We start from the raw sequence: 25,809 nt of genomic DNA, 5'->3' as shown, positions 1-25,809 counted from the left end.
CCCAGCAGAGCCTCTACCCCTGAGATGAATGAAATGAAGAGGCTAGTCATGGACACACACATGCACACACCCCCAGCCACACAGACAACAGACTTGGGAATCACTGACTCACTCAGAATCTCCATTTCCTTATCTAGGGCCCAGCTGTATAGGGAGGGTGAAGAATTCTCCAAAGTAGCTGAATTGAGGGTCCTTCTCCTAACCTGCGAGTCTCTGTCCCCAGGCCTTGTATGGACACACACAGGCTGTCACATGCCTGGCAGCATCAGTCACCTTCAGCCTCCTGGTGAGCGGCTCCCAGGACTGCACCTGTATCCTGTGGGACCTGGACCACCTCACCCATGTGACCCGCTTGCCCATGCATCGGGAGGGCATCTCAGCCGTCGCCATCAGCGATGTCTCGGTAAGGCTCCCGTTTCTCAGTGTCTGTGTCCTCACCTTCGCAGTAGCATGGAGTACAACACTCAGCAGAAAGCCCAGAGACACAGAGACTCTGGCCACCCCGGAATGTTGAGAGGGCCCCACGTGTGTGGAGCAGTCGCTGTAGATCTCATGTGCAGCACCCAGGTCTAGCTTCAATGTCTGCTTCTTTACTTTCCTCCCTCTGGTGGTGGGGACAGTGGGAGGTGTCTGCTTTGCTGCAGGCACCAGGGTGCTGCAGCAGAAAGACTGGTTTTTAGTGAGGGTTTTGCTAGACATGGCTGACTCATTTAGCTCTTTACCTTCAAATCAGTGTTGACTTGGCAGGTGTTTGGTCTTCATGGCAGTGCAAGCTTCTCTGCCTGTCCTTCCATACTGGCTAACAAAGATGAGGGAGATCAATTTATCGGTTTGAAATTTCTTCCAGACCAAAGCCCTGTCATGGGATATGGGGTTCCCTGAGGATGCAGAGGTTTCTGCATCTGCTCACAGAAAACCTAAGGGGCCCAGGGCATAAATAAAATGGGCAGAGGGCTCAAAAGAGGAAGGATGATGTAGGAGCTTCCTGGTTCCAATTTTTGCTGAAAGTGGTGCTCCAAGTGGGCTTGAATTCAAAACTGGATTCAATGTTAGATGAGTAGATGGAGTGTGAATGGGTGGGTGGATGGAGAGGTAGATCAGTGGATGCATGGGTGGATGGATGAACAGATGGATGGATGGGTGGATAGATGAGTGGATGGATGGATAAATGAGCAGATAAAGGGATGAATAGGTGGATGGAAAGATGGATGAAATGGATAATGGATTGGTAGATGGTGGGTTGATGTATAGAAGAAGGCATGAAGCCTTCACCTGGGAGAATATAAAACCCATCAGGAATTGTGTCTCTAGACCCCAGAGAAGCCTGGTACCAGGACAAGTTGTCCTGCAGCCAACTGATTTCAGTCTGTGCTTGCTGGGTGTGGGGCAGAGACGTATCAGACATGGTCCCTGGCCTCAGACAGACCATCCCTAACAATTCTGGAAATTCTACAATGGATCCCAGACCAGGGGAATATGGAGGGGCACTGAGCCCCATACATCCGTTCTGTGATTAGGGCAAGGCTCAAAGGGATGGCCCCAGGGCCTCAGTGACAGTGGCCACTACAGAATAAACAGGACTTGAGGAGCAAAGACTCTAATGTGAGCATATCAGGAGATACAATGGGGAAATTTCTCCTCAGAAATTCCCTCTTCAGGGACATTGCACAAGCTTATGAGCCACGGGCAGTCATTGGAACCTCTGTACCCTGCCCTCCACCAGGTGGCATCCAAAACTTCTTTATGGGGCAGGGCTGGCCAACCAGGTGTAAGTTGTGTGTCCAAAGCCAGGGCTGCCCTTCAGGCTGGATCTTCTGTGGCAGTCAGGGTGTGGCTGGGGAGTGGGATCTGGGAGGAGCCTGAGGGTGAGCCAGGTGCCTTCTGCCAGGAAAGAAGTATCCAAGCACATGACTGCAGTATGAAAAGAAGTCAGAATTTACAACTGTGTAAAAACACAGCAGACCTGTAAGTCAGCTGGAAAGAAGTCTTGGGGTACCTTGGGGGTCTTCAGAGCATGGCAAATTGAGGGTACTTGGGTGTACCAACTGGGTAGCTGAGTATGTGGCTGATGGGCAGGCAGTGACTCCAGCTTAGAGTGATACCAGCTCTCACTGCACAGGGCACCATTGTCTCCTGTGCGGGAGCACACTTGTCCCTGTGGAATGTCAATGGACAGCCCCTGGCCAGCATCACCACAGCCTGGGGCCCAGAAGGAGCCATAACCTGCTGCTGCCTGATAGAGGGCCCAGCTTGGGACACAAGCCAGATCATCATTACCGGGAGTCAAGACGGCATGGTCCGGGTAGGTGTGTCTTGGGCTGAATGAGGACATGACACAAGAAATGTGTTCATCTCCATTCTTCTGACTTCCTCCAGGGGGCCAAACCTGCAGGTTGCATTTGAGACCATTCCAGAACAGGTACCTACAGCAAATGAAGCTGTAGGTTCTTTCCAGGGAAAGAGTAAATAAATAAAATTATATATATAGTATTACACACACAGACACACACACATGCACACACACATACACAGACACAAACACTAAAATAAACACTGTTACAACATATAAAAGTTGAATGGTTAAATGCAAAAGATTATATTCCAGTGCTAAAAGGAGATATTTGTGTCATCCATTCAAACAGAACTTGCCCACCTATCCACTAATTTATCTACCCACCAACCCATTTATCTCTCTACTCATCTACCCACCCATCCATCTACCCATCCATCTCCCTATCCACCCATCCACTCATCCATCCATCCATCCATCCATCCATCCATCCATCCATCCATCCATGCAAGCTGAGGCACCCAGGCAGTCCCCTCACAGGACTTTGTCAGTGGCCTCTGCAGAAAGCAGGGCATTCTGGGCTGGTCTGGGCTTGGTGGGGTGTGGCCCACATCGGTGGGACAGCCAGAGGAGCCTGGGGTGGCCGAGCTGCAGGTATATTACTCTCCTGGGCCCGCCCAAAGCATGAGTGAGGGTCTTCTGTGCACTTAGCGCTCATTCATTCAATGTGGTCACTGAGTTCCTAGACTGGCCCAGTGCTGTGCTAAGCCTGGCATGGGGCTCATGGAATCATTTGAGAGGAGGCTGGTCCTTGCCCTTTGGTGATATAAAATCCAGACCCGGTGAGTGAGAAGCCATTTTGAGTGAGCTGGCCTCAGGGCTCCCACAAGCAGGATTAGCACCAAGGGCCAGACACAAGATGGGGGTGCCCAGCCACCCAGGGGTGAGGGAGGACTCTAGAGGTGGTGGCATTATGGGCAAGAAGGCATTGGTTGAGCAAAATGGTAATAAACTGGTTGCAGAGTCACATCCCTGCAAGTGAAGGGTGGTGGGGGGATAGATGAGATGCACTTAGGGACATGGGTGGGGTAAACTCATTCAAGGTGCAACTGTGATCGGCCAAACCTCCGCATGAGGAAGCTAGAGCCTAAATAACCTTTTACCTGATAGTAAATTAACATCAGAAGTGAAAGGGGGGCCATGTCTTCATCCCTTCCCTGAGGGCCCCCCTAGGTGTGAGGAAATTGACTAGGCCACTCCGAGCTTGCAGACAAGATCATCTCCCCAGCCCATGACATTTGCTTTTTTGGGGCAGGTTTGGAAGACTGAAGATGTGAAGATGTCTGTTCCTGGACGGCCAGCAGGAGAGGAACCCTCGGCTCAGCCTCCAAGCCCAAGAGGTACCTGACCTGCTAGGGATGTGGCTGTCCTGGCCTTGCCCTGCCCTCCTCACCTCCCCTCTCTCCACCTCAGCCCAAGGGCTGCAGCTCCTCCCAGGTCTGCAGAGCCTAGGGAGGCCTAGGGAGGCACAGAGAGGTTCAGTGACTTGCCCGAAGTCACCCAGCAAGCAGACTATCCTCACATCTGCCGCCATCACAGCCACAACGGCCTCAGAATAACCTAACCATAGATACTGGAATGTAACCACCATCACTAACCCCTCCATAATGAACACAGGTGAAAACCTCCCCATCAAAGCTGTCACCGCATCATGTCCATCACAGCTGTCTAGTCCCCACCCCCATCATTACCTCCTCCAGCTCAGTCTTCAGAAAAGATTGTGGCTCAGAACTGGGACATCTTTATTGGGACCCACAATCAAACACGCTTTCATGAAGTGAGAATTCTATCATCCTGAGTGCCTCTGTTAGCTCCCTGTTTGCTCTGCATCCCAGAACCTGTGATCATCCACAGGAGAGAATTTCCCAGATTTCAGAGGGCTGCCTTCTGAAGGGAGTAGAGGTTTGCAATTCATTCATTTCTAAAATACAGTCCACACCTCTTTGATTCATGTAGTCACCCATTTGTGGATTCTTCTTCATGCAAGCACACACAGGCATTTGCTCAGCCACTGCTGTGTCCTAGGCTCTATATTAGGGGTCCTTTCCTTCAAGATAAAAACACCTGGGGACCCTTGTCGACAATCTGGGCTGGACCAGGACAATAACATCAAAAAGATCAATAACATCACAAAGATGCAGATTAAGAACTGCATCAGTTCGCAGGTCCTGTTTCTCTAGGGTACTTGGAGACCACCACAAGGAGTCAGCCTATCTCAGTGTGAAAGGACAGAAGTGTGTGCATTCTAAGAAACTCAGCACATCTTTGGAAAGCAGAGGCCAAGCTCCCTCCCATATCTGCTCCCACTTGGAAAGGCTCTTATTCCCCAGCCTGCTTACAAAGCAGTTTTCTAGTACACCTGCATGAGACTGCACACCATTTTAGTTTGGACTCAAATGCCCACTTTTGAAGCTACTGGGGCCCAGTAAGCTAATGGCATTAGCTAAGCCTATGGTTGATAAATGGATGTCTGAGAAAGAATGCTGGATGGATGGGTGAATGGATGGATGGATGGATGGATGGATGGATGGATGGTTGGATGGATGGATGGATGGATGGATGGATGGATGGATGGATGGATAGATGAAAGTCACCTCAGAGCCATTCAGTTGGTTCTGGCAGTGCCATTGGATTTGCAGGTTGTGGTGAGGTTGCACTCATTGGTCATGGGGTCTAGTGAATGAGAAGCAGGGTGAAAAGCAGGAAACGAGGTTCTAGACCCAACTCTGTCACAGCAACTTCTCTGGTCTTCTGTCAAATGGAGACACTTCCTGTGCATCCTAACTAGTAGAATACTGATGAGAGAATAATAGTAGCCACAGACAAGAATCTACCCCAAATGCAGGTCATTGTTGCCATTTTTGCAGACTTTTGAGAGATTTTTCTCTCTGGACACAGCAGCTGATGGCATTAGGAAACTTACTTAAGGGGGTCTTAGACTGACAGGGAGCCCCAGATCCACATCCTTCCTCTTTGTCTACCCCAAAGTCACTGCCACCCCATTGGATTGACTGCCAAGATTGTGATTACAGTTCAAGGGAGGATTAACATGAAATGACAGGATGACATGGACATATTCAAGTAATCACGTTGGGCTGAAGTTTAGAGTTAACAAATCTGAAATATGTGCAGATTTACAAGCCTAAACTTCTGGAGGTCTTTAATAAAAAGGCATGTTGTTCTTACATTGCTCAAAACTGCTTTGTTGGAAAGGGACCTGTATTGGGCATGACACGTGAATATTTGCATATGTGTCCTCTTGGCATGTATATTACTGCATCCCTCAAATGTCTTAAGGGGCAAGAAAGGAGATCTGTGAAGATATTAAGCATACTGCATTTGTGGGAAGATGTAATCTAATTTCTGCTTGGAATTCATTTGTTTGCCATTTGCAGCAAGGCCCAGCCCAGTTGAGTACAATTTATTTCAGGAATTGCCTCAAAGATTTGGACTCAATCTGGTACACAAAAAATACTTGGGAGAAGCTTGTTGTTTAGATTTGTACACAAATGTACAAATGCCTGGTGTGCTTTGAGGTGGTTTCTCCCACCTGGACCCCTCATGCATTTCCTGGCACTTGGCCTGTGTGCACACATGGGTGGTCACCCCAGGACAGTGGGGGCTGTATCATCTCTCCTACCCTAAGTCCAAGGAAGTGGCCTCACAGGGACGTACCCAGCTGGCGTCTCTCCATCTCACCCTTCACATTGAAGGAATTACTGTCTGTCCCCAAATGCAGTCATTAAAATGAGTGAAGTAACAATCATTGAGTTATATTTTTTGAAAAAACGTTCTCAGCATTTAATTATTGGTTGTGGCATGAGAGGATTAAGATAAGTTGATAATGCCGACTTTATGTAATTTATTTTTACTAGGCAATTACTGGCTGCATTACATCCTGGCAGCAAGGTATTGTGGGGCATCTTATTAAGCATAAAGCCAGTAAACACTGATGAACAATTTTGCTGAACTAGGCATGCAATTTAGAAAGCAATAATACACAAATCCAATTTGGTACACAATGGATACCGCGGCACGTCAGCACATGTAACTATCACCGCCTGCAAATTAAATTGGGACGGCCCTTTTTGCAACAGCACAGGCCAAGATTAAATATATTTCCCCCTCAATTTAACAAGTTGCTGACCACAAATATAAATATGTGCGTATGTGTTTGTGGCCCTGTGTTGCAGATGCACACTGCGTGTGGGAAGCCGATCTGGTGTTCTAACTCTTCTCTCCCATGCTCCACACAGGCCACAAGTGGGAGAAGAACCTGGCCTTGAGTCGAGAGCTGGACGTCAGCATTGCTTTGACAGGGAAGCCCAGCAAAACCAGCCCCGCGGTGACGGCTCTGGCCGTGTCCAGGTAAGCGTGGCCTTGTTTCTCTGGGTCTCCAGCAGAGGGCACTGCAGCCACCTCTAGGAAAGCCCCAGTGGCTCTGAGTCCAGGCCACCTGGTCAAGGAGGCCACCTCACTCCAGGACGAGCCCCACCAAGCACAGGATGCAGCCTGCGTGGCCGTGTAGAGCCCCAGGAAATGTTTTTCAGGGTTTTGTTGTTTGTTTTGCTTTTAACTCACACATGCCCTTGCTCTCTTGCTCTTGAATATCCATACATTCATTAAGAAATCCAAGAGGTAGAAGTCTATTGTTTTGTAATTTTATCCTAAAGAGAGCCTTTTCCCCTGAGTTCCACTGCCGACTGTAACATTTGGTGTGATGATTATCCTTCATTAACAGAAAGTGCCTTCTGAGGGCTCTTAGCTGCTGTAGCATAGCCAAGTGTCAGTCCCGACACTTCATACCCGTTATTTGACTCGCAGTAACCCATGGAGGTGGTTACTGTCATTAACATCCTTGTACACACCGGGAGGTGCAGCCTCAGGGGTCGCTGACCTTGCAAAGCTGGCCTTCCTTCTTCCCTCCCTGGTGTGGCGTGGGCTGTTCCGGCGTTCTCGGTGGGGGCACTACACAGTGTTTTAGATGCTGGGTGGGGTAGAGTGGGGTGGGGTGGGCATGGTGGTAGGGCCAGAGCCGCACTCTTTGCAGATAATTTGCCATTTGTTCTGCCCTGGTCCTAGCTATATCTCTGGCGGGACAGGAGACTCATCTGGAGGCACTGGAGAGAGGCAGGGCCTCGTCCTGCTCCCTGGGGCCTGAGCTTCCCCACAGTGCTGTGGGAGCCACCACCCTCACAGCTCAAATGCTCTCCCCTCCCCTAAGTGGAAACCTTCTCCATTCCTCCCACTACCTCCCCTGCCTCAGGAGAAATTAGGCCAGGGGCAAGCTCTGCTGGGCCCCGGATAGAGTCCCAGAGTTGCAATATCCCGCGTGCTGGCGAGGACAAGTCATCCTGTCCCGCTAACGTTCTTGTCTTTTCTTTCTCTTCCCAAGAAACCAGACTAAACTCCTGGTTGGTGATGAGAAGGGGAGAATATTCTGCTGGTCTGCAGATGGATAGGAAGAGAGAGGCAGCAGAGGCTCTGGCACTGCAGTGCCAGGCTGAGGGCGGCAGAGGTGACTGGGGCCTGAGCTCTGCCTACAGAGGAAACCCCCAGGGCCTCCCTCACCACAACTCTCAAGGAAGGGCCTCTGCTTCAGAGCTCTACACCCCAACCTTCTCCATGACCCATGGGAATTCTATGAAAAAGATGAGCGCACACACTCGGAGGGCTGAGCAGCACTCTGGAAACTATGACTTGGTGATGCCCAGTTGCACACGAAATTACAGATGACTCACCTTATTAAGGGCTATTGCACTGAAAAAAAAAAGATGGGGTTGCTTACTGGAAATTATTGTATTGTCTTTATTTTATTAAAGCAACTATGTTCTAAATGCAGAAGGGCTCTTGAGTTTTAAATTGCCACTCTATTTCACTTACAATGCTGCCTTTCTAAGTGTTTGTGTTTCTGTCCTGAGAAAGGCAGGAAGGCTTCAGGGAAGCACATCCGCCTGCACAGCCTCACCCAGCCCCTACCCGTCTTCCATCTGGGACACTGGCTCTTCTCCCACTTGCCCATAGTGTAGGGGCCTGAGAAGTGAGGGGCCACTGTGAAGAAGGCTCAGCCTCTAAGCCACAGGACATGGCTGTGGGTGCTGCCCATGGCAGACTCAGGGAGGATGGCCTGGGGTGATACACCCGCTTTGGTGACACACCCACCCCCATCTCTACAGCCTGCAACAGACAGGGGTTCCAGCCAGCTCCTGGCTCAGCAGTCTCTTCCCAGGGCCCTGGTCCACACTCAGCTTCTGAGCTGCAGTTCTTCCTGGAGAAACCTGCACTGCTGTGTGACTTTTGTTTTCCACCTGAAAATGTATGGCAGGTGGGTTAGTTTCTCGTGCCCCTCTGAGGAATTCCAGTACGTTCTAGTGCCTGGGTTATTCTGGGATTGGTCGTTGGGCATCAGAGGTCTCACCCTCACTCTAATGTCTCCTCCTCACTCCAAGATTTGCAGAGCTCCTCAAAAGGAAATCCAGCTGCCTTTTTAATAAAGTCAAGCTCAGGTGGACACACAGGGACTTGGGGAGATTAAGCTTGCAAGCTTCAATTCCTCTTTCAGAGATCTCCCTTCCAGGGGCCAGGTGGGGATCCTGATCTTCCCCATGTCTCCAAACTCCGCAAAGGCCCTGAAGGGGGTCCTCACCTAATTTAGCCCGGGCCTAGGGATAGCAGGAATGTGCACTTCATGTCTTATGCCCTGTGGGTCATCTGGCCTCCAGGGGACAACAAGTTGATCAAAAGATAAATATTAAGAAAGTAGAACTGGTGTGCAGCCATGTCAAAAATAGTGAGAGATGGTTAGGATACTCTGATTCCTCTGTAAACTCTGAGGCTTTGCAAAGGAGAAGATGAAGGAGACCCTTCTCAGGTCCAGAGCACCCCTCCCCGGGTGAGAAACGCTTGTGTCTGACCCCAGTGCCAAGGATCACACCACCTCCCACACCGTCCGCACACGCTATTAGCAGACAGCCCATTTGCAATCCCCTGGTTGGTCTGGGACTGCACTGAAGGACCATAAATTTAAGAGCAGAGCGCACCACTCCCCACGAAGGCCAAGAAGCAGGGTCATAAATATCAAGGCTGAGTCTGCTGGCATTTTTCAAAATACATCACAGCATTACCCAGGGCTGACAAGGTCTGCTGGCCAAAAGGCTGTCTTCAACTCCTTCATTTAAATGTTTTTGCCTCTTGTTCCCCTCAAATCACAGGGAAAATGAGGAGATAGTGTTGGGTCCTATTGCTGGGGTCCTAGGGATGCGGTGTCTGCAAACAAAATGCAAAAAATGCGACTTGAGGTGAAAGGGCGAAAATGGACATCTCAGGCCCTAGGGAAGGCAGAGGGGACAGTCAGCTCTATCAGTCGGGTGGGGCTGCCATAACAATATTAAACAGAAATTCATTTCTTCACAGTTCTGGAGGCTGGAAGCCCAAGATCAAGGTGTCACAGGGTTGGTTTCTTTTGAGGCCTTTCTCTTGGTTCGCAGACGACCACCTTCTCCCTGCGTCCTCACCTCGGCTGTCCTCTGTGCACATCTCTGTCCTCATCTCCGCTTATAAGGATGCCAGTTATACGGGATTAGGGCCCACCCATATGACCCCATTTCAACTGTCTCCAAGTACAGTCACATTTGGAGGTACTGGGGGTTAGGATGTCAACATAGAACCGCTCCAGGGACACAATTCAGCTGCCTATGGCACTGGCTGAAGGAGGTAGCCCTGGAGCCGGGCCTGGAACCTGCTGAGACAGACAGATGGGTTTGCAGGAAGACCAGGCTGCATCGGCAAAGGTGCAGGGTGAGTCAGGCTGGGGGTGTGAAGAAGAATGGACAAGGGCACAAGGGATGAGGCTGAGGGGGTTGATGAGGAGCAGCACAAGATGAGGCTGCTGCTCCTGGCTGTGGGGTAGACTCTGGTTACTGGATGGAGTGAGTGCAAGTGAGGCTGGCAGACGTGGCCGCCCACCCACAGAGCTACATTCCTCATGCCAGCTCCCAGAAGGTGCCCCACAAGAGTAGGCCAAGTAAACGGACATGTAGACGAATGAATGAGTCTTGGTGGCAGATATGTCAGAACAGGTGGTCCTGGGATGGCAAGGTCAAGCAGCAGCCCCTCCATGGGCAGGGTGAAGCAAAATGGAGTGAAGAGGTGAGACTAATGAGAGGAAACTGTAAATGTCATGCCCCAGGCCCGGGAAATGACAGGGGACGAAGCCAGGAGCTTGGGAGTTTGTGGTGAAACCATGAACGCCGTTGTCAGAAGCTGGAAGCTTTAGAGGCATCTGTGAATCAGGGACAGGCTGTGGGTGAGAACGCCCATGGAGGAGCTGGGGAGGCTGCAGGAGACGGCTCCATGCTGGGCTGCTCCGGTGGGGTCCTCCAAGATTAGCTCACATTGCAGGGAGGAGGGAAGCCGCTCTGCACCGAAACCCTGGAGACAGCACATGCACCCTTTGGCCCGCACAGATGTGGCCCTGCTATAGACTCCCAAGGCGTCGGAAGCAGAGTCCACTGCCAGAGGCGAGGGCAGGGGGCAGTCAAGCATGGATGCGGCTGCAGAGGAAAGCGCCGGGGGCAAGTGAGGCCCAGGCTCCAAAAGCTCTGGGCAACTCCAATGACAGGAGTCGCCTGCTGACCCAACTGGTCTACGATGTCTGGCCAGCAGGGTTGGGGCTCCTGACAGCTGTCAGTGGTTGAGGGAGCCCAGGGCAGAGGCCTGGAGTGCAGGGAGAGGAGAGAACAGGCTCAGTGCCCAGGCCCACAGCTGAGGTAGCCAGGGAAGAAGCCAGGGGCACAGCCGGCCTGGGGCCCAGGAGCAGGACCATGCTGACACCAGCCTCACCAGCACACCAAGTCCAGTGGGGACTGGGGGACCCGTCCCAGCACTGCATGGTATCTAGAGGCCAAGACAGGAGGACACGCATATGCACAGTGAATGGGTAAGAAGGAGGCCAGGCCGCCTGAGTGTCAGGCCCAGCTCCACACTTTCGCCAACCTTGGCCGCAGCTTCTGTATCTGTGAAATGGGATCCTGGTATCTACCTCGGGGGCTCCTCGGGAGAGTAATACCATATCTTCTTATTTTATAATAAAATAAAATAACAGTGGATGAGGCAAACAATAGACTGCCTATTCTGCTGTGACACAAGCTCTTGGCTGCTTCACTCACCAGTGTTTTTCTTGCTCAGCCAGTCCCTGTGCCAGAGCGCTGGGGATGGAGGAACCCTGAGCCTGGGACACAGAGAACACGGGACAGCAGGCGCAAGACCCGGCAGGCCCTGCGCCCAGGGCTAACCAGGCTGGAGCAGGGCAGGCACGCTTCAATTGTGCTTCTTCAGAAATGTCCGGGAAAGGAGGCCCAGCTCTCAGGCTCCCCTGGGCCCACAGACTTTGTGCCTGCTCATGGGGAGCAGAAGCCTCAGGCTGCACGTGTCACCCTCTCCCAGGGAGCACAGGTCCCGGAGTCCCCACTGGGTTTGGAGGAACTCCAGCACTGACAGCAGCAGGCTGGGGTGAGGATGGAGGCAGGCATTGCTGCCCACCCTGTAGTCTCAGGACAGGGGCTTCCCCAGCCTCTGGGGTCAGAGACCCCCATATCCCACTCACTTTTCACTTCTGAGCTCAGCTCCTAGACAACAGCCATGCCCCGCTCTCCCCCAGCAGAAGTCCTCTCATGGAACACCCACCTCGGGCCTCTCTGCATTTTCCACATCCTCTAAGAGGCCAGGGAAGGGCAGCCCAGGGTGACTGATGGGCATCCTTCCCACTGCGGGTACCCAGGAAATCAGGGATCTCGGGCATCACTGTGCTTGCCTGAGACCAGCATCCAGGCATGCTGGAGTCCCTCTGGGAGGTGAGTTCACCCACAAGGTGGGCCGCACACTAAAGCTGTGCCCATCTCTCCACCTGGACAGGCCTGGCCAGACTGGGTCATACTTATGCTAACAAAGTAGTCGCTGCTCATCAGAGATTCAACTTTTCCCAGGTGTCTTGCATTTGCGTTTGCTAAGTCAGGCCGTCCTGCTCCCTGGACCTCTTAGGCGCAGGAAGGATGGTGCTTTGTCAGCAGGCCTGGGAGACGCATAAGTACTCAATGTGTGACCCACGAATTGCTTGTATTCAATGAACTGAAATTCAACAGCAGAAGCTCTTGGAGGGACCATGTGGGGCTCTCTGTGCCACTGACAAAGTTTCCAGGGCTTTCTGTGTACCTCCATGACGACCCCATGGGAACCACAGCCCCTACCCCATACGGGTCTTCTTCTTCCATTCCTTTGAGCTCAGGGATCCTGGGAGAGAAGTTCAGTCCTCTGGAAGCCCCTATGACAGCAACTTCCTCCCCCAAACTCAGTCAGCAGCTGAGAGTTGTATCCTGAGAACCCAGTCATGGGGCCTACAGAGAACTCAAAGATTGGATTTAACCACATTAAAATGCAGCCAAGCAGGGCACATATGGGGAGGAATAGGCTCTTCATATGAAAATACTGATGAAATTTGTTTAGCATAAAATCAAATCTCTCTAAGCTAAAATCAGTTTTGCTTTAGTAAGTTCTTGGGTGCACATCCACATCCCATACCCGGATCAGGGTGTGTGTGTGTGTGTGTGTGTGTGTGGGCAAGCTCACATGTGATTGTGTTGTTTCCAATTGTTCTCTTACTGGATGCTGCCTGAAGCACCTTCATGACTTTCTTAGTAAACAGGAAGACCCTCCAAATTGCGTCCTTCCCCCGAGACCCTGAAGGCTCAAAGAACACTGTTGTATCCTGATTTGAGATCTCTGCCCCAAAACTAGTTGATATGGAGATCCCACTTGTCCACGACATTTTACTGCCTTTTGCCAGAAATGCACCACCATAAATACACAACTCTATGATGACTTGGAAATGGAATGTGCCACCAAATCATGCAGCACACACTTTGCATCCCTGTGGCCTTTGCCCAGGCTTTAAGCACCAATGTATTTTCACTAAAATCAGTGTGGTGACTTTATCTTAACTATCCGTCCAAGTGGTTGTTCATTCATTCTTTCGTTCATTCATTCATTCATTCATTCATTCTTCATTCATGTATCCACTAGTATTTAACAAGGATTCACTGCATACCTGTTCCCAGCCAGGCTGTGAGCCTGACGGAGAGAGGCTGTCTGGACACAGATGCCTGAAACATAACTTTCCAGAGTCTCTGGCCATCAGGAGACACACAGACCCTCTAACACTGCCACTTTGCACATGTGGAAGCCAGGGTCCAGAGAAAGGAAGGGACTTGTCTAATGTCACATAGCAGGTCAGTGGCAGAACCTGGTCAAGGCTCCAGGTTTACTCCCCATCCCGAAGCTGCAGTACCAAGTACCTAAGGCCTTGTGTTCCTTAGGGTGGGCCACTGGCAGAATGAAATCCAAACAGCCTGCCTCTGCCTGGAGCCTTGGATGTCAAGAACAGCTGGCTCTCCCCACCTCACAATGAAACACAAAGGAAGAAGAAAAGGTTCATATGCTTTTGAAAAATAGAACAAAATGCACCAGAATCTTTGTGTCATAGAGGCCAGCTTGAATTCCTCCTGCAACAAGGAGCTCACTACTACAGGAAACAGCCCCCCACGACAGCAAGGCTCATTCTTGCTGGGAGCACAGGCCACCAGGCCCCTCCATGAGGCAGCCTCAGTCTCAGAGCCCCTCAGGGCAGAGCCTTCCTCCTCCTCCTCCTCCTCCTCCTCTTGCAGAGAGCATCAGGAGGCCAGTCGCTCTCACAGTACCCTCTGCTGCACCTCCAGGCTCTTGGGGCTTTGCACACCCTCAGCCTCAGCTGCCTTTTCCTATGCTTGTCGTTTCATAAAATAGAAGTAATAATTACTGACTTTATAAGTTGCTTGGAAAGTTAAAGAAATAACTCTGTGTCAAGTTCTTAGTACAGGGCAGGAGCTCAGGAGGTAATGATGATGATGGTTATTAGTATAAATGTAGTTTATGATACGGGGCCTGGTAAGAGAATAGTGACTTCCTTCTCATTTCTTCTCTCCCCTCTCAGAGGCATTGCCTCATCATTCAAATGTTCACCAAATATTTCTCATTCCCATACCACCTTCAGGATTTTTTGACATCATCTGCTCAACAATATTCTTAGTATTTGTCATTAACTTCAGTCTTTTGGATAGAAAAAATGCTTGTCTATGCCCGCCTTACAACCATCTCGTGGTACTTTAGGGGGTCCCTGAGCCATACTCTGGGAGATCTGTCCTAACCCAAGATCCTGGGGCAGGCATGTGTTTTGTTGGAAAGCAGATGGCCTAGAAGAGACCCCAGGTATGTCCACCTGAGCTAGGTGAGCTCAGCCAGAGTGGAAAAAGGACCCACTGATCCCACCTGTCACGCCATGCCTTCCATTGCACCCGGGAGAAAGAGGCACGAGGCTGTGGTGCACGTCTACAGGCTGACCCCTGGGTTCCAGGCCTGCCTTTCTTTCAAGAGCTAGATAACTTTGGGGGAAATTGACTGATCTACTAGTTCGTCAGTGTCTTCTGCAAAACAGTAATCAGGGAACAATTTCATAGAGCTTTTGTGAGGATCTGAGGAGAAATTGCATGTAAGGTGGGAATCCGGTGCCTGGAACTTGGGACGTGCTCAGTTATGCAATAATGACAATGAAAGGTATCATAACCATTATTATAAGATCATGTATGTCCAGTCTCCGTGTGGTCAGCATCAGGAAGGAAGTATCTTTCTACCAGTTGCTCAGGCCGAAAACCTCTGAGACATCTCTGAGTATGCCCCTCCCTCATGCCCCACGTTTAAGCTCACAGGACATCTCAGCCCCAAAAAACTGTCAGAAATTGAAACTAAACTCTTGATATCACTTAGAAACACATCAGAAATATGAACTACTTAGGACTAATATGACCAAAATACATATAATCTGAAAACTAAAAAAACATTGTTGAGGGAAATCAAAGACCTAAATAAATGGAGAGCTACACCGTAACCATAGATTAAGAGACCCAATATTGTTGAGATGTCAGTTCTCCCCAAATTGAGCTACAGATTCAACCTAATCCCTGTGAAAATTACAATGGGCTTTTTTGTAGAAACTGACAAACTGATTCTGAAATTCATATGGAAATGCAAAGGGCCTAGAATAAGTTAGAGCCTAAAAACATTGAATGAAGAACAAAGTTAGAGGATTTACATTACATGATTTCAACTTATTAGAAAGCTTCAGTAATCAAGACAGTGTGCTGTTGATGTTGAGGACAGAGAAATCAATGGAACAGAATGGAGTCCAGAAACAAACCCACGTGTGGTTAACTGACTTTGAAATATGTGCCAAGGAAATACAGTGGAAGAAAGAGCCCTTTCATCAAACAGCGTAGGAACAGTGAGTATCCATGTGCAATGACAAAAACAGAACTGTGACTGACACCTCATGCCATCAAGAAAAATTAATTTTAAATAAATTGTAGACCTAAAAGTGAAACCTAAAATTGTAAAACTTCTAGAAGAAAACCTAGGAAAACTTCTTTGTAAACTGGAGTTATTCAAATCATCAATTAAGAAAAAAAAATGATGAATTGAGCTTTGTCAGACTTAAGATCTCCAGGTCATTGAAAGACACTGTATTAGTCAGGGTTCTTTAAAGGGACAGAACTAATGAGATATGTATATACACACACACACACACACACGCACACATATATGTGTATATATATACACATATATACATATATCCATACATATATGCATCTATACACACACACACATACATATATGTGTGTGTGTGTGTGTATATATATATATAAAGGGGAGTTTATTAAGTATTAACTTACATGATCACGAAGTCTCACAATAGGCCGTCTGCAAGCTGAGGTGCAAGGTGAGCCAGTCCGAGTCCCAAAACTGAAGAATTTGGGGTCCAGTGTTTGAGGGCAGGAAGTATCCAGCACGGGAGACAGACATAGACTGGGAGGCTAGGCCAGTCTTGCCTTTCACATTTTTCTGACTGCTTTATATTTTCTGGCAGCTGATAGATTGTGCCCACCAGATTAAGGGTGGGTCTGCCTTCCCCACCCCACTGACTCGAATATTAATCTCCTTTGGCAACACCCTCACAGACACACCCAGGATCAATACTTTTTTCAATCCAATTAAGTTGACGCTCATTATTAACCATCACAAGTCCACCCCTTGTCAACTTGAACCCACACACATCTCCTGATATCATACATAATCTTCAAATACAAAGAACAATAAGCTCATAATTACACCTAACATAATACAACTATCCTTTGTACAATCAGAAACACACCAATCCCCAACCCAAATACTATTACATGAAGTTAACAATACTTAAATGCTGATATGAAGTCAGTAAATCTTACGTCACATGTTAAAGAAAAAGGAAATAGAATGAAGATATTTTCTTAGTACAAGTGTATACATGCACAAACTTGTTTTTAACAAAAGAAGGAGGAAACATTCATGACAGGTGCAGTCCTCGTTTTTGCAGCTGGTCATGTAGTTGTAGCTGGTATCTATGACTACCTTCTTCAACTACCCATTCTGGATTCCCTCTGCCTTCAGCAAGCACCTCAGCAGGTCATGTTTTTTTTCCTGGTGGAGTGACCCAAACCTTCATTCCTGAGGGGTCTAGGTCATTTGTAGTCCTGCCTGAATTGGGCTGTTGTAGTTTCCCACTGACCTTAATCACAGGACATGCTAATACTAGGAGACACCCAAGTGGATCTCCCGTATTCCATACATACTCTTCCTTACCTCCATTATGGAGTAGTAGACTGATTCCATCTTGATAGTCCAGGTCAATCACCCCAGTCAACACTATAACTCCTTTCTTAGCCTGTTGAAGGAGCCCAAAGTGTCCAGGTGACAATCTTAACTTTCAGTTTAATGGAATTGTTGTTGTGTTTCTGGTGGCAGTGTTCCTCTCTCTGGAACTAAGACCTCTAGGCCAGCAGAACGTAATGTCATGGGAACAGGAAGGAAAAATTTTGTTAGTGGATCACTAGGGGTGATGGTGAGTGGTGCCACTTCCACTTCCACCCCTTGATTATTTTACCCATGAATCCTGGCTATGAGACAAACAGTGTCATATATTGGACACTGATTCAGAGCATACACAGCTTTCTGGAGAACTTTGTCCCAGCCCTGCAATTTATTGTTACCTAGCTGGTGTTGTAATTGTGACTTCAAAAGACCATTTCTACCGTTTTATCAATCCAGCTGCTGTAGGATGATGGGGAACATGGTAAGACGAGTGAATTCCATGAGCATGAGCCCGCTGCTGCACTTCTTTAGCCACAAAGTGAGTGCCTTGGTCAGAGGCAATGCTGTGTGGAATACCATGATGGCGGACAAGGCACTCTGTGAATCCACGGATGGTAGTCTTGGCAGAAGCATTGCATATAGGATAGGCAAACCCATATCCAGAGTAAGTGTCTATTCCAGTGAGGAAAAACCTCTGCCATTTCCATGATGGAAGAGATCCAATGTAATCACCCTGCCACCAGGTAGCTGACTAATCACCCCGAAGAATGGTGCCATATAGAGGGCTCAATGTTGGTCTCTGCTGCTGGCAAATTGGTCACTCAGCAGTGGCCATAGCCAGGTCAGCCTTGGTGAGTGGAAGTCCATGTTTCTGAGTCCATGCGTAACCTCCATCCCTGCCACCATGGCCACTTTGTTCATGTGCCCTTTGGGCAATGACAGGGGTGGCTGGGGAAAGAGGCTGAGTGGCGTCCACAGAAACAGAATGGGTCATCCTATCCACTTGATTATTAAAATCTTCCTCGCTGAGGTCACCCGTTGGTGAGTGCTCACATGGGATACAAGCATCTTCACGGTTTTTGACTACTCCAAGAGGTCTGTCCACATACCTCTTCCCCAAATTTCTTTGTCACCATTTTTCTAATCATGCTTCTTTCAAGTACCTGATCATCAAGCCAAACCATTGGCAACAGCCCATGAATCAGTATATAATTGCACATCTGGCCATTTCTCTTCCATGCAAAGTGCACAACCAGGTGCACTGCTCAAAGTTCTGCCCACTGGGAAGATTTTCCTTCACCACTGTCTTTCAGGGATGTCCTAGAAAGGGGCTATAGTGCTGCAGCTGTCCACTTTTGGGTGGTGCCTGCATATCATGCAGAACCATCTGTGATGGTTCTCTTCCTTCCTCTGTCAGCTGATCATAAGGAACTCCCCATGAGGCCATGGGTGCAGGCTGGGGGAGAGAAGGCAGGGTAGCAGGAGTGTAGACCATGGGCATTTGAGTCACTTCCTCATGTAACTTACTTGTGCCTTCAGGACCTGCTGGAGCCTGATCACATATATGCCACTTCCATTTGATGATGGAATGCTGCTGTGCACAACCCACTTTATGGCTAGATGGATCAGAAAGCACTCAGTTCATAATAGGTAGTTCAGGTTGCATGGTGACTTGATGACCCATAGTCAAAAGTTCAGTTTCCACCAAAGCTCGGTAACAGACCAAGAGCTGTTTCTTAAAAGGAGAGTAGTTATCTCCAGAAGATGGCAGAACCTTGCTCCAAAATCCTAGAGGCCTCCTCTATGATTTATCTACAGGGGCCTGCCAAGGGCTCCAAACAGCATCCCTATCTGCCACTGACACCTCACACACCACTGGATTGCTGGGTCATATGGCTTAAGTGGCAGAGCAGCTTTCACAGCAGCCTGGACCTGTTGCAGAGCCTTCTCCTGTTCTGAACCTCACTCAATACTGGCAGCCTTTCAGGTCACTAGATAAATGGGCAAGAGTAACACACCCAAATGAGGAATGTGTTGCCTCCGAAACCCAAATAGGCCCACTAGGCATTGTGCCTCTTTCTTGATTATAATAGAGGCCAAATACAGTAACTTACCCTTTACCTTTGAAGGAATATCTCGACAGCCCCACACCACTGGAACCCTAGAAATTTTACTCAGGTAGAAGGTCCCGGAATTTTAGTCAGATTTATTTCCCATCCTCTGGCATGCAAATGTCTCACCAATAAATCCAGTGTGTTTGCTACTTCCTGCTTTTTGGATCCAATCAACATAGTGTCATCAATGTAATAGACCAAAGTGATATCTTGCAGAAGTGAAAAGCCATCAAGGTCTCTCCTAATAAGATTATGACACAAAGCTGTAAAGTTGTTGTACCTCTGAGATAGGACAGTAAAGGTATACTGCTGGCCTTGCCAACTGAAGGCAAATTGCTTCTGGTGGGCCTTATGGACAGGAATGGAGAAAAAGGCATTTGCCAAGTCAATGGCTGCATAGCAGGTACCAGGAGATGTATTAATTTGCTCAAGCAATGAAACCCATCTAGTACAGCAGCTGCAACTGGAGTCACCACTTGGTTAAGCTTACAATAATCCACTGTCACTGTCATTCTCCAAGATCCATCTGTCTTCTGCACAGGCCAAATGGGAGAATTGAATAGTGATGTGGTGGGAATCGCTACCCCTGCATCTTTCAAGTCCTTGATGGTGGCACTAATCTCTGCAATCCCTCCAGGGATGCAATATTGTTTCTGACTTACTATTTTTCTCATTATTTTTCTAGGTAGAGGAAGCTCTAATGGCTTCCATTTGGCGTTTCCCACCACAATAGCCCTACCCTACCAGTCAGAGAGCCAATGTGGGGGTTCTGCCAGCTGCTAAGTATGTCTATGCCAATTATGCATTCTGGCACTGGGGAAATGACCACAGGATGAGTCTGGGGACCCACTGGACCCACTGTAAGTCGGACCTGAGCTAAAACTCCATTAATTACCTGACCTCCATAAGACCCTACTTTAACTAGAGGACCACAATATCTTTTGGGTCCCCTGGAATCAGTGTCAGCTCAGAGCCAATATCCAGTAGTCCCCCAAATATATGATCATTTCCCTTTCTCCAGTGCACAGTTACCCTGGTAAAAGGCCAGAGGTCTCCTTGGGGAAGGATGGGAGAAAGACTCATTGCATAAATTGTCAGTAACGTAGTGGGGTCTTTCCTCAAGGGGACTCAGCCTCCCTTCATTCAAGGGGTTATGGGTCTGTAAACTGGCTTAAGTCTGGAAATTGATTGAGAGGCAGATTCTTTGTTTCTGTAACTCAAATTAGTCCTTTGTCCATAGAAGTTTTCTGCTTGTATAAATTAAGTAGGAATACAGTACACTTCCTATCAATTTCACTTCTAGGAACACTGTGATTAATTAGCCAGTGCCAGAGTTCTACACGAGTCAGGCTATTCTGATTGTTGCTTTGCCTCTGCTGTCCATTATGGTAGCTACACCCACCTTGTCTTTGATGGTTGAGTGCCGCCACTTGGCCTCCGCCACCTCGGGATGCAACTATTCCCGTTGTATTTAAATTTTGTAGTTGAGTGACTGTGGTTCCCACCATTAGATCTGACTTGCATAGGAGAGCAATTACAGGGCTCTTCAAAGATGCAGGTGCTGTCCTTGCAAATCTATCTTGCAAGGCATGGGTCAAGGGTATATCTTCTGGACCCTCCCAGCTTAGACCAGTAGATCTAAAGTGACTAATCCACTCCACCATCCCAATCTTCCTAAGCCTTTGGATCCCTTCCTCTACATTAAACCAACGGAGATCAGGCATTTCCAGCTCATTCACAGTAGGCCATCTTTTAATCCATATTTCAGCTAACCAAGCAAATAAACGATTAGAACCTTTTTTTAACTCCCCAAGTTGCAACATTAAAACCAGAGTCCCTACTTAGTGGGCCCAAATCAATAAATTCAGCCTGATTCAACTCCGTGCTCCTTCCACCATTATCCCATACCCTTAATATCCATTTTGATGCCTCCTTCCAGATTTCTGTTTATATAAGTTAGAAAACTCAAGCAATTCTTTTCCAGGGTAGTGCACCTCCTCAAGGGTCACACTCTCAACCTTACCTACGGGGGTCCACCAGGACTTTAGTCTAGCTACAGGTCTAGAAGCAAACAAGGGTGTTGCAGGTGGTTCCTGAGGGAAATCAACATTCTTTTGCCTGGCAACAGCTTCATGGGAGGTCTCATTGTTGCCTCAAGCAGTGCATGGTTTATCTACTTAGACAAAGGTGAAAGGCTGATGGCAGCATGGGTCAGAAGGGATGCTGCCACTACTGTGGATGGAGAAGCCATTTCTTCTGACAAGAAACATTCATCAGAGTTTACAAACTCAATGACCCCAGCTTCATCAGGATCCTCACACATGTCCCCATTCCAAGTTGCAGGGTACCATTATTTTCCAATCAATGCCCTCACTTTAACAGTAGATGCCTGGTGAGGCTGTGCATGCACCTTTCGTTGCAGGTCACCCACTTGCATAATAAGAGCTTGTGCCTGTTTTTCAATAATTTCAGCTCTTTCTCTGCAAGAGATAAGACTTTCACTCAGGGCAATCTTAACAGATTTGAGGCTCAGTATCTGCTTCTGAAGCCAGGAGGCAGAATCCCTGAATTCATTTGCATTCATCACTTTATCCTCTGGACTTAGGAGCAACCAACCAGCTTAATTATGTTCCTTGGTTTTCCACATATAGTCAAATGTATTATGTATAGAGTCACTAAACTCCTTGGCTCTCATGAGCAGTGAATCAGGAGTGTCAAATACATTTATTTTGCGTAATTCTCTAAACAGTTCAAGCCAAGGACTATCAGTGTTCTCCATACTATTACAAGTAGAGTCCTTAGCATTTTTTGGTCTACTCATATTAAGCAGCCAACTCCAGAAATCCCAAAGCCACAAAAGAACTCCATCCTTAATATTCTGTTCCTCTAGAACCACTCCTGGTACCAAAATCTGTATTTGTCAGGGTTCTTTAGAGGGACAGAGCTAATAGGATATGTATAAATAATAAACTATTATATATATCTATATATATAAACACACATATAGGAGTTTATTACGTATTAACTTACACGATCACAAGGTCCCACGATAGGCTGTCGGCAAGGTGAAGAGCAAAGAGAGCCAGTCCAAGTCCCAAAACTGGAGAATTGGAGTCTGAGACTCGAGGGCAGGAAGCATCCAGCACAGGAAAAAGACGTAGGCTGGGAGGCTAGACCAGTCTCTCCTATCATGTTTTCCTGCCTGCTTTGTATTTTCTGGCAGCTGATTAGATTGTGCCCACCCAGATTAAGGTGGGTCTGCCTTTCCCAGCCCACTGACTCAAATGTTAATCTCCTTTGGCAACACCCTCACAGACACACCTAGGATCAATACTTTGTATCTTTCCATCCAATCAAGTTGACACTGAATATTTTACATCACAGACACTGTTAACAAAAGAAAAAGTTGAGCATGGACAGAGAGAAAATATTTGTAAATTATTTCTCTAACCAAAGACTTGCATGCAGATTATATTGAAAACCTCTCAAATGTAGTAACAAGAAAACAACACAGTAGAAGAAATATGCAAAAGATCTGAACAGACACTTCCTAAAGAAGATATCCAGACGGCAAACAGGCACATGAAAAGCTACTCAATATAATTATCACCGACAAATGCAAATTAAAACCAAATGATATGCTACAACTCTATAAAAAGGGCTAAAATGAAAAAGACTGACCATCCTGTTTGCAAGGATGTGGGGAAACTGAAACTCTTTTTTACTGCAGATGAGAATGTGAAATGATACACACACTTTGCAAAACAGTTTGGCAGTTTCCAGAAAGATCAACACTGCCCTTAGAGCATGAAAACAGCCAGAGACAACACTTGAATGCATATGTGAAGGAGGGCGGTTGTGTCCTGATGCCACTATTTACTGTAGACACCGAGCTTAGAGTTTTGCATCATTTCCGCGTCACAAAATATTATTCTTCTTTTGATGTGTTTCCAAAGATTTAAAAATACAAAAGCCATTCTTAGCTTTGGGGCTATATTGAAATGTGGCTGTGGTTTCCAGCCCCTGTTCTCAGATGAGTTCCCAGAGCAATCCTGCGAAGAGCATGGAAAGCCTTGGGCACAAGCTCAGGGACAAGCTCAGGGACCAAAGCAGCAAAGTCAGCTCCAGGTGGGGAGAGGCGCCTTCTCCACATTGGAAACACAGTGTGATTGGGGCTCAACAAGACTGAGGGGCACATGCAGAGCAGTCAGAGGGGGCTCAAGCAGTAGGCCCAGTGCAAAAGTGGGGTCCTCAAGGGGCTGGAGGTACATGACACGCACAAGGAAGATGGAGCATCCTCCAGGATCCTGAAAACCGGATCCTGAGGGCATGGGACACCCCCAGACAATGTCCTAGAACTGCAGGGTCCTATCTGGACAACCTGCCCTTTTACAGTAGGGAATACAGCTCACAGAGGAGGGACATTCCCATCCCTCCCTCAAGGCTCCCTGGCAGAGCCTGGGGACTTTGGGATCACATGGTGAGAGTTAGCAGAATCCTTCTCACCAGCGCTGCAGGGTCTCAGTTCTTAAGATGCCTGTGGTGAGCAAGGGATTGGCCAATTGTTCACCTGGTCCTCTTAGTCTCAGTGGTCAATGGTGACGACCCCCAGCAGCTGGGGCAGAGGCCCCCAGCCTCCCAGTCTCTTGGGGCCCCAGAACCACAGCAGGGTCACAAACTGGTGGTTTGGGGGACCAGGCAGAGCCTGCAAGTGTCTTCTGTTTGGGCTACACAGTGAGAGTCATTACTTGAGGGTTGAAAGCCTTGGAGAGGCTTAGATAGCCTTTCTGGTTTGCAACAGAGCCTGTCATTTCCTACTGCTTTGTTTTTGCAGGCTGCTTCAAGTGTGGACAATATTAGACTGGCCCCAGATCCTGTTTTAATTGACAAACCTGGGCAACACCTCAGGGAGATTTGGGGCTTGGGAACTGTGCAGAAGCCCTCGTCTCCCTGTGACCCTCACTTTGTGGGTGTAAAAAGAGAACACTCACAGCATTTCCCTGACCTAGGCTCCTTGGAGCTTTGATCTGCACACATTTCTAAATAATTTGCAGGAGCAACCTACTCCACCATTCGTTCTACATTTATTCATAATTATTTATTAAACATCTAGTCTTCTAGGTGCCAAGATACAAGGGTGAATGAGGCAGATAAGGCCCCAGCCCACAAGATTTTACAATCTAGTCCTAGAGGCAGTCCAGGAGAAAATGAAAAGCTTACAGCTAATGAGGAGTGCTGTGCAAGAACTGGTGCCCCGTGAGATGGGACATGTGGGACATACCAGGAAGGTGGTGAGGGGTGCCCATCAGAGGACTGGGAGCTGCAGGGCAGAAGGGTGCAGATGCGTGCTATCTCATCTCATCTTCATGCATTGCAGCCAGTGAAACTGATGCTCAGAGATGCTGAGTGCCAAGTCCAAGCTGAGAGGGCTTGGATTCAGGGAGTCTGTCTCCCCAGCTGACACCATATTGCCGCAAAGAGCTCCAAGTCCTGGTCAGGAATTCCAACAGTGCTGAGCCTCCAGGTGGGACACTCAGCTCCAGGGTCCTTTCCTTGGCTCTGAGACATGGCCCTCCCTCTTCCTCCCCTGCCCCTTTCTCACCTGTGCTCCCACTGCCCTCACACAGGCCACCTGAATAGGACATGGCCTAGTGGGGGTGAGGAGTGGGGTGGTACTTTGTGTGTGCTTCCCCCTGGACAGTCTGACCACCAACACGGGGGATCCTACCTGCCTCCTGCTGCAGTGCCAGTGCCAGGCCCAGCCTGCTGCAGGGGCTGAGAGGTCATGGACCAGCGGAGGGGCCTGGCTCCCTCAGGAGGGGCCTGGGTGTGCGGAGGTGGCATCTTCTCCACAGGGGCATAAGATTTTGCCCTGCCTCTTCCCATAATCTGCCCAAGGAAGGCTCCTCATCCCACCTGAGTTGTGGGGGAAGAGGATTCAGGGAAAGGAAGGTCTGCACCGTGGCACTAACTGACCATGTCCGTACGCTCTCCAACTCCCCAATGTGTCTGTGAAGGCCTCAAGATCAGAAATCACGTCCTGTTTACACCTCTCTGCCTGTTCTGCCTAGAGAGGCTTGGCCCCATGGGGGTGCTCCATAAGGCAGATCGAATAAATGAATGAAGAATGAGTGAACAACAAACTGAAAGGAGGCCTCCACAGCGCTACAAAGCATGTTGCCAAGGGCAGGATAACGGTCATTGCAGACAGTTCTGCTGTGGCCGATTTCAGCAGGGGCGTCTCCAGCCCTGTGCCGTGCCATATGCCAGGGGAGAGCAGGCATGGGAGCTGGACATAGGTGAGCAAGCAGAAGCCAGGCAGAGAAGAACAGAGATGCCAAGAGACAGAGTAGGCAGCGTCCTGGGAGCAGGGGGCTGCTGCCTGGCCCCCCGGGGCAGGGTGGGGGAGCTTTTGAGACAAGGCCTGCGCAGGGCACAGGAGGCCTGGAAGTCAGGAGGTCCAGAGGGGGCCTTGCCAAGATGGGCAGCCTCACGGCAGCTACACCAGCCAGGAGCACCCAGCCTGGCTAAGATGTAGCTTTTGGAGCAGGACAGACTGTGGATCATGTCCCAGCT

General features: G+C 48.7%; 1 protein-coding gene across 8 annotated transcripts in view; it reads left to right on the top strand.

Moving 5' to 3' along the window:
- The window catches only part of WDFY4 (WDFY family member 4), a 295,693-nt gene extending 287,502 nt beyond the window's left edge, over window positions 1-8,191 (top strand). For all 8 annotated transcript variants that reach the window (XM_077945551.1, XM_077945549.1, XM_077945550.1 and 5 more), the window contains 5 exons: window positions 224-403; window positions 2,120-2,302; window positions 3,606-3,690; window positions 6,607-6,718; window positions 7,746-8,191. In XM_077945551.1, coding sequence (XP_077801677.1) covers window positions 224-403; window positions 2,120-2,302; window positions 3,606-3,690; window positions 6,607-6,718; window positions 7,746-7,812 — 627 coding nt within the window. In that variant the 3' untranslated portion in view covers window positions 7,813-8,191. The remainder of the gene's footprint in view (window positions 1-223; window positions 404-2,119; window positions 2,303-3,605; window positions 3,691-6,606; window positions 6,719-7,745) is intronic.
- The last annotated feature ends 17,618 nt before the right edge of the window (window positions 8,192-25,809 follow it).

Source organism: Macaca mulatta, chromosome 9, assembly GCF_049350105.2.
Source record: "Macaca mulatta isolate MMU2019108-1 chromosome 9, T2T-MMU8v2.0, whole genome shotgun sequence".
Taxonomy (NCBI): domain Eukaryota; kingdom Metazoa; phylum Chordata; class Mammalia; order Primates; family Cercopithecidae; genus Macaca; species Macaca mulatta.
Note: the sequence above shows the minus strand (reverse complement) of the source record. Positions and strands in the feature narration are given on the sequence as shown.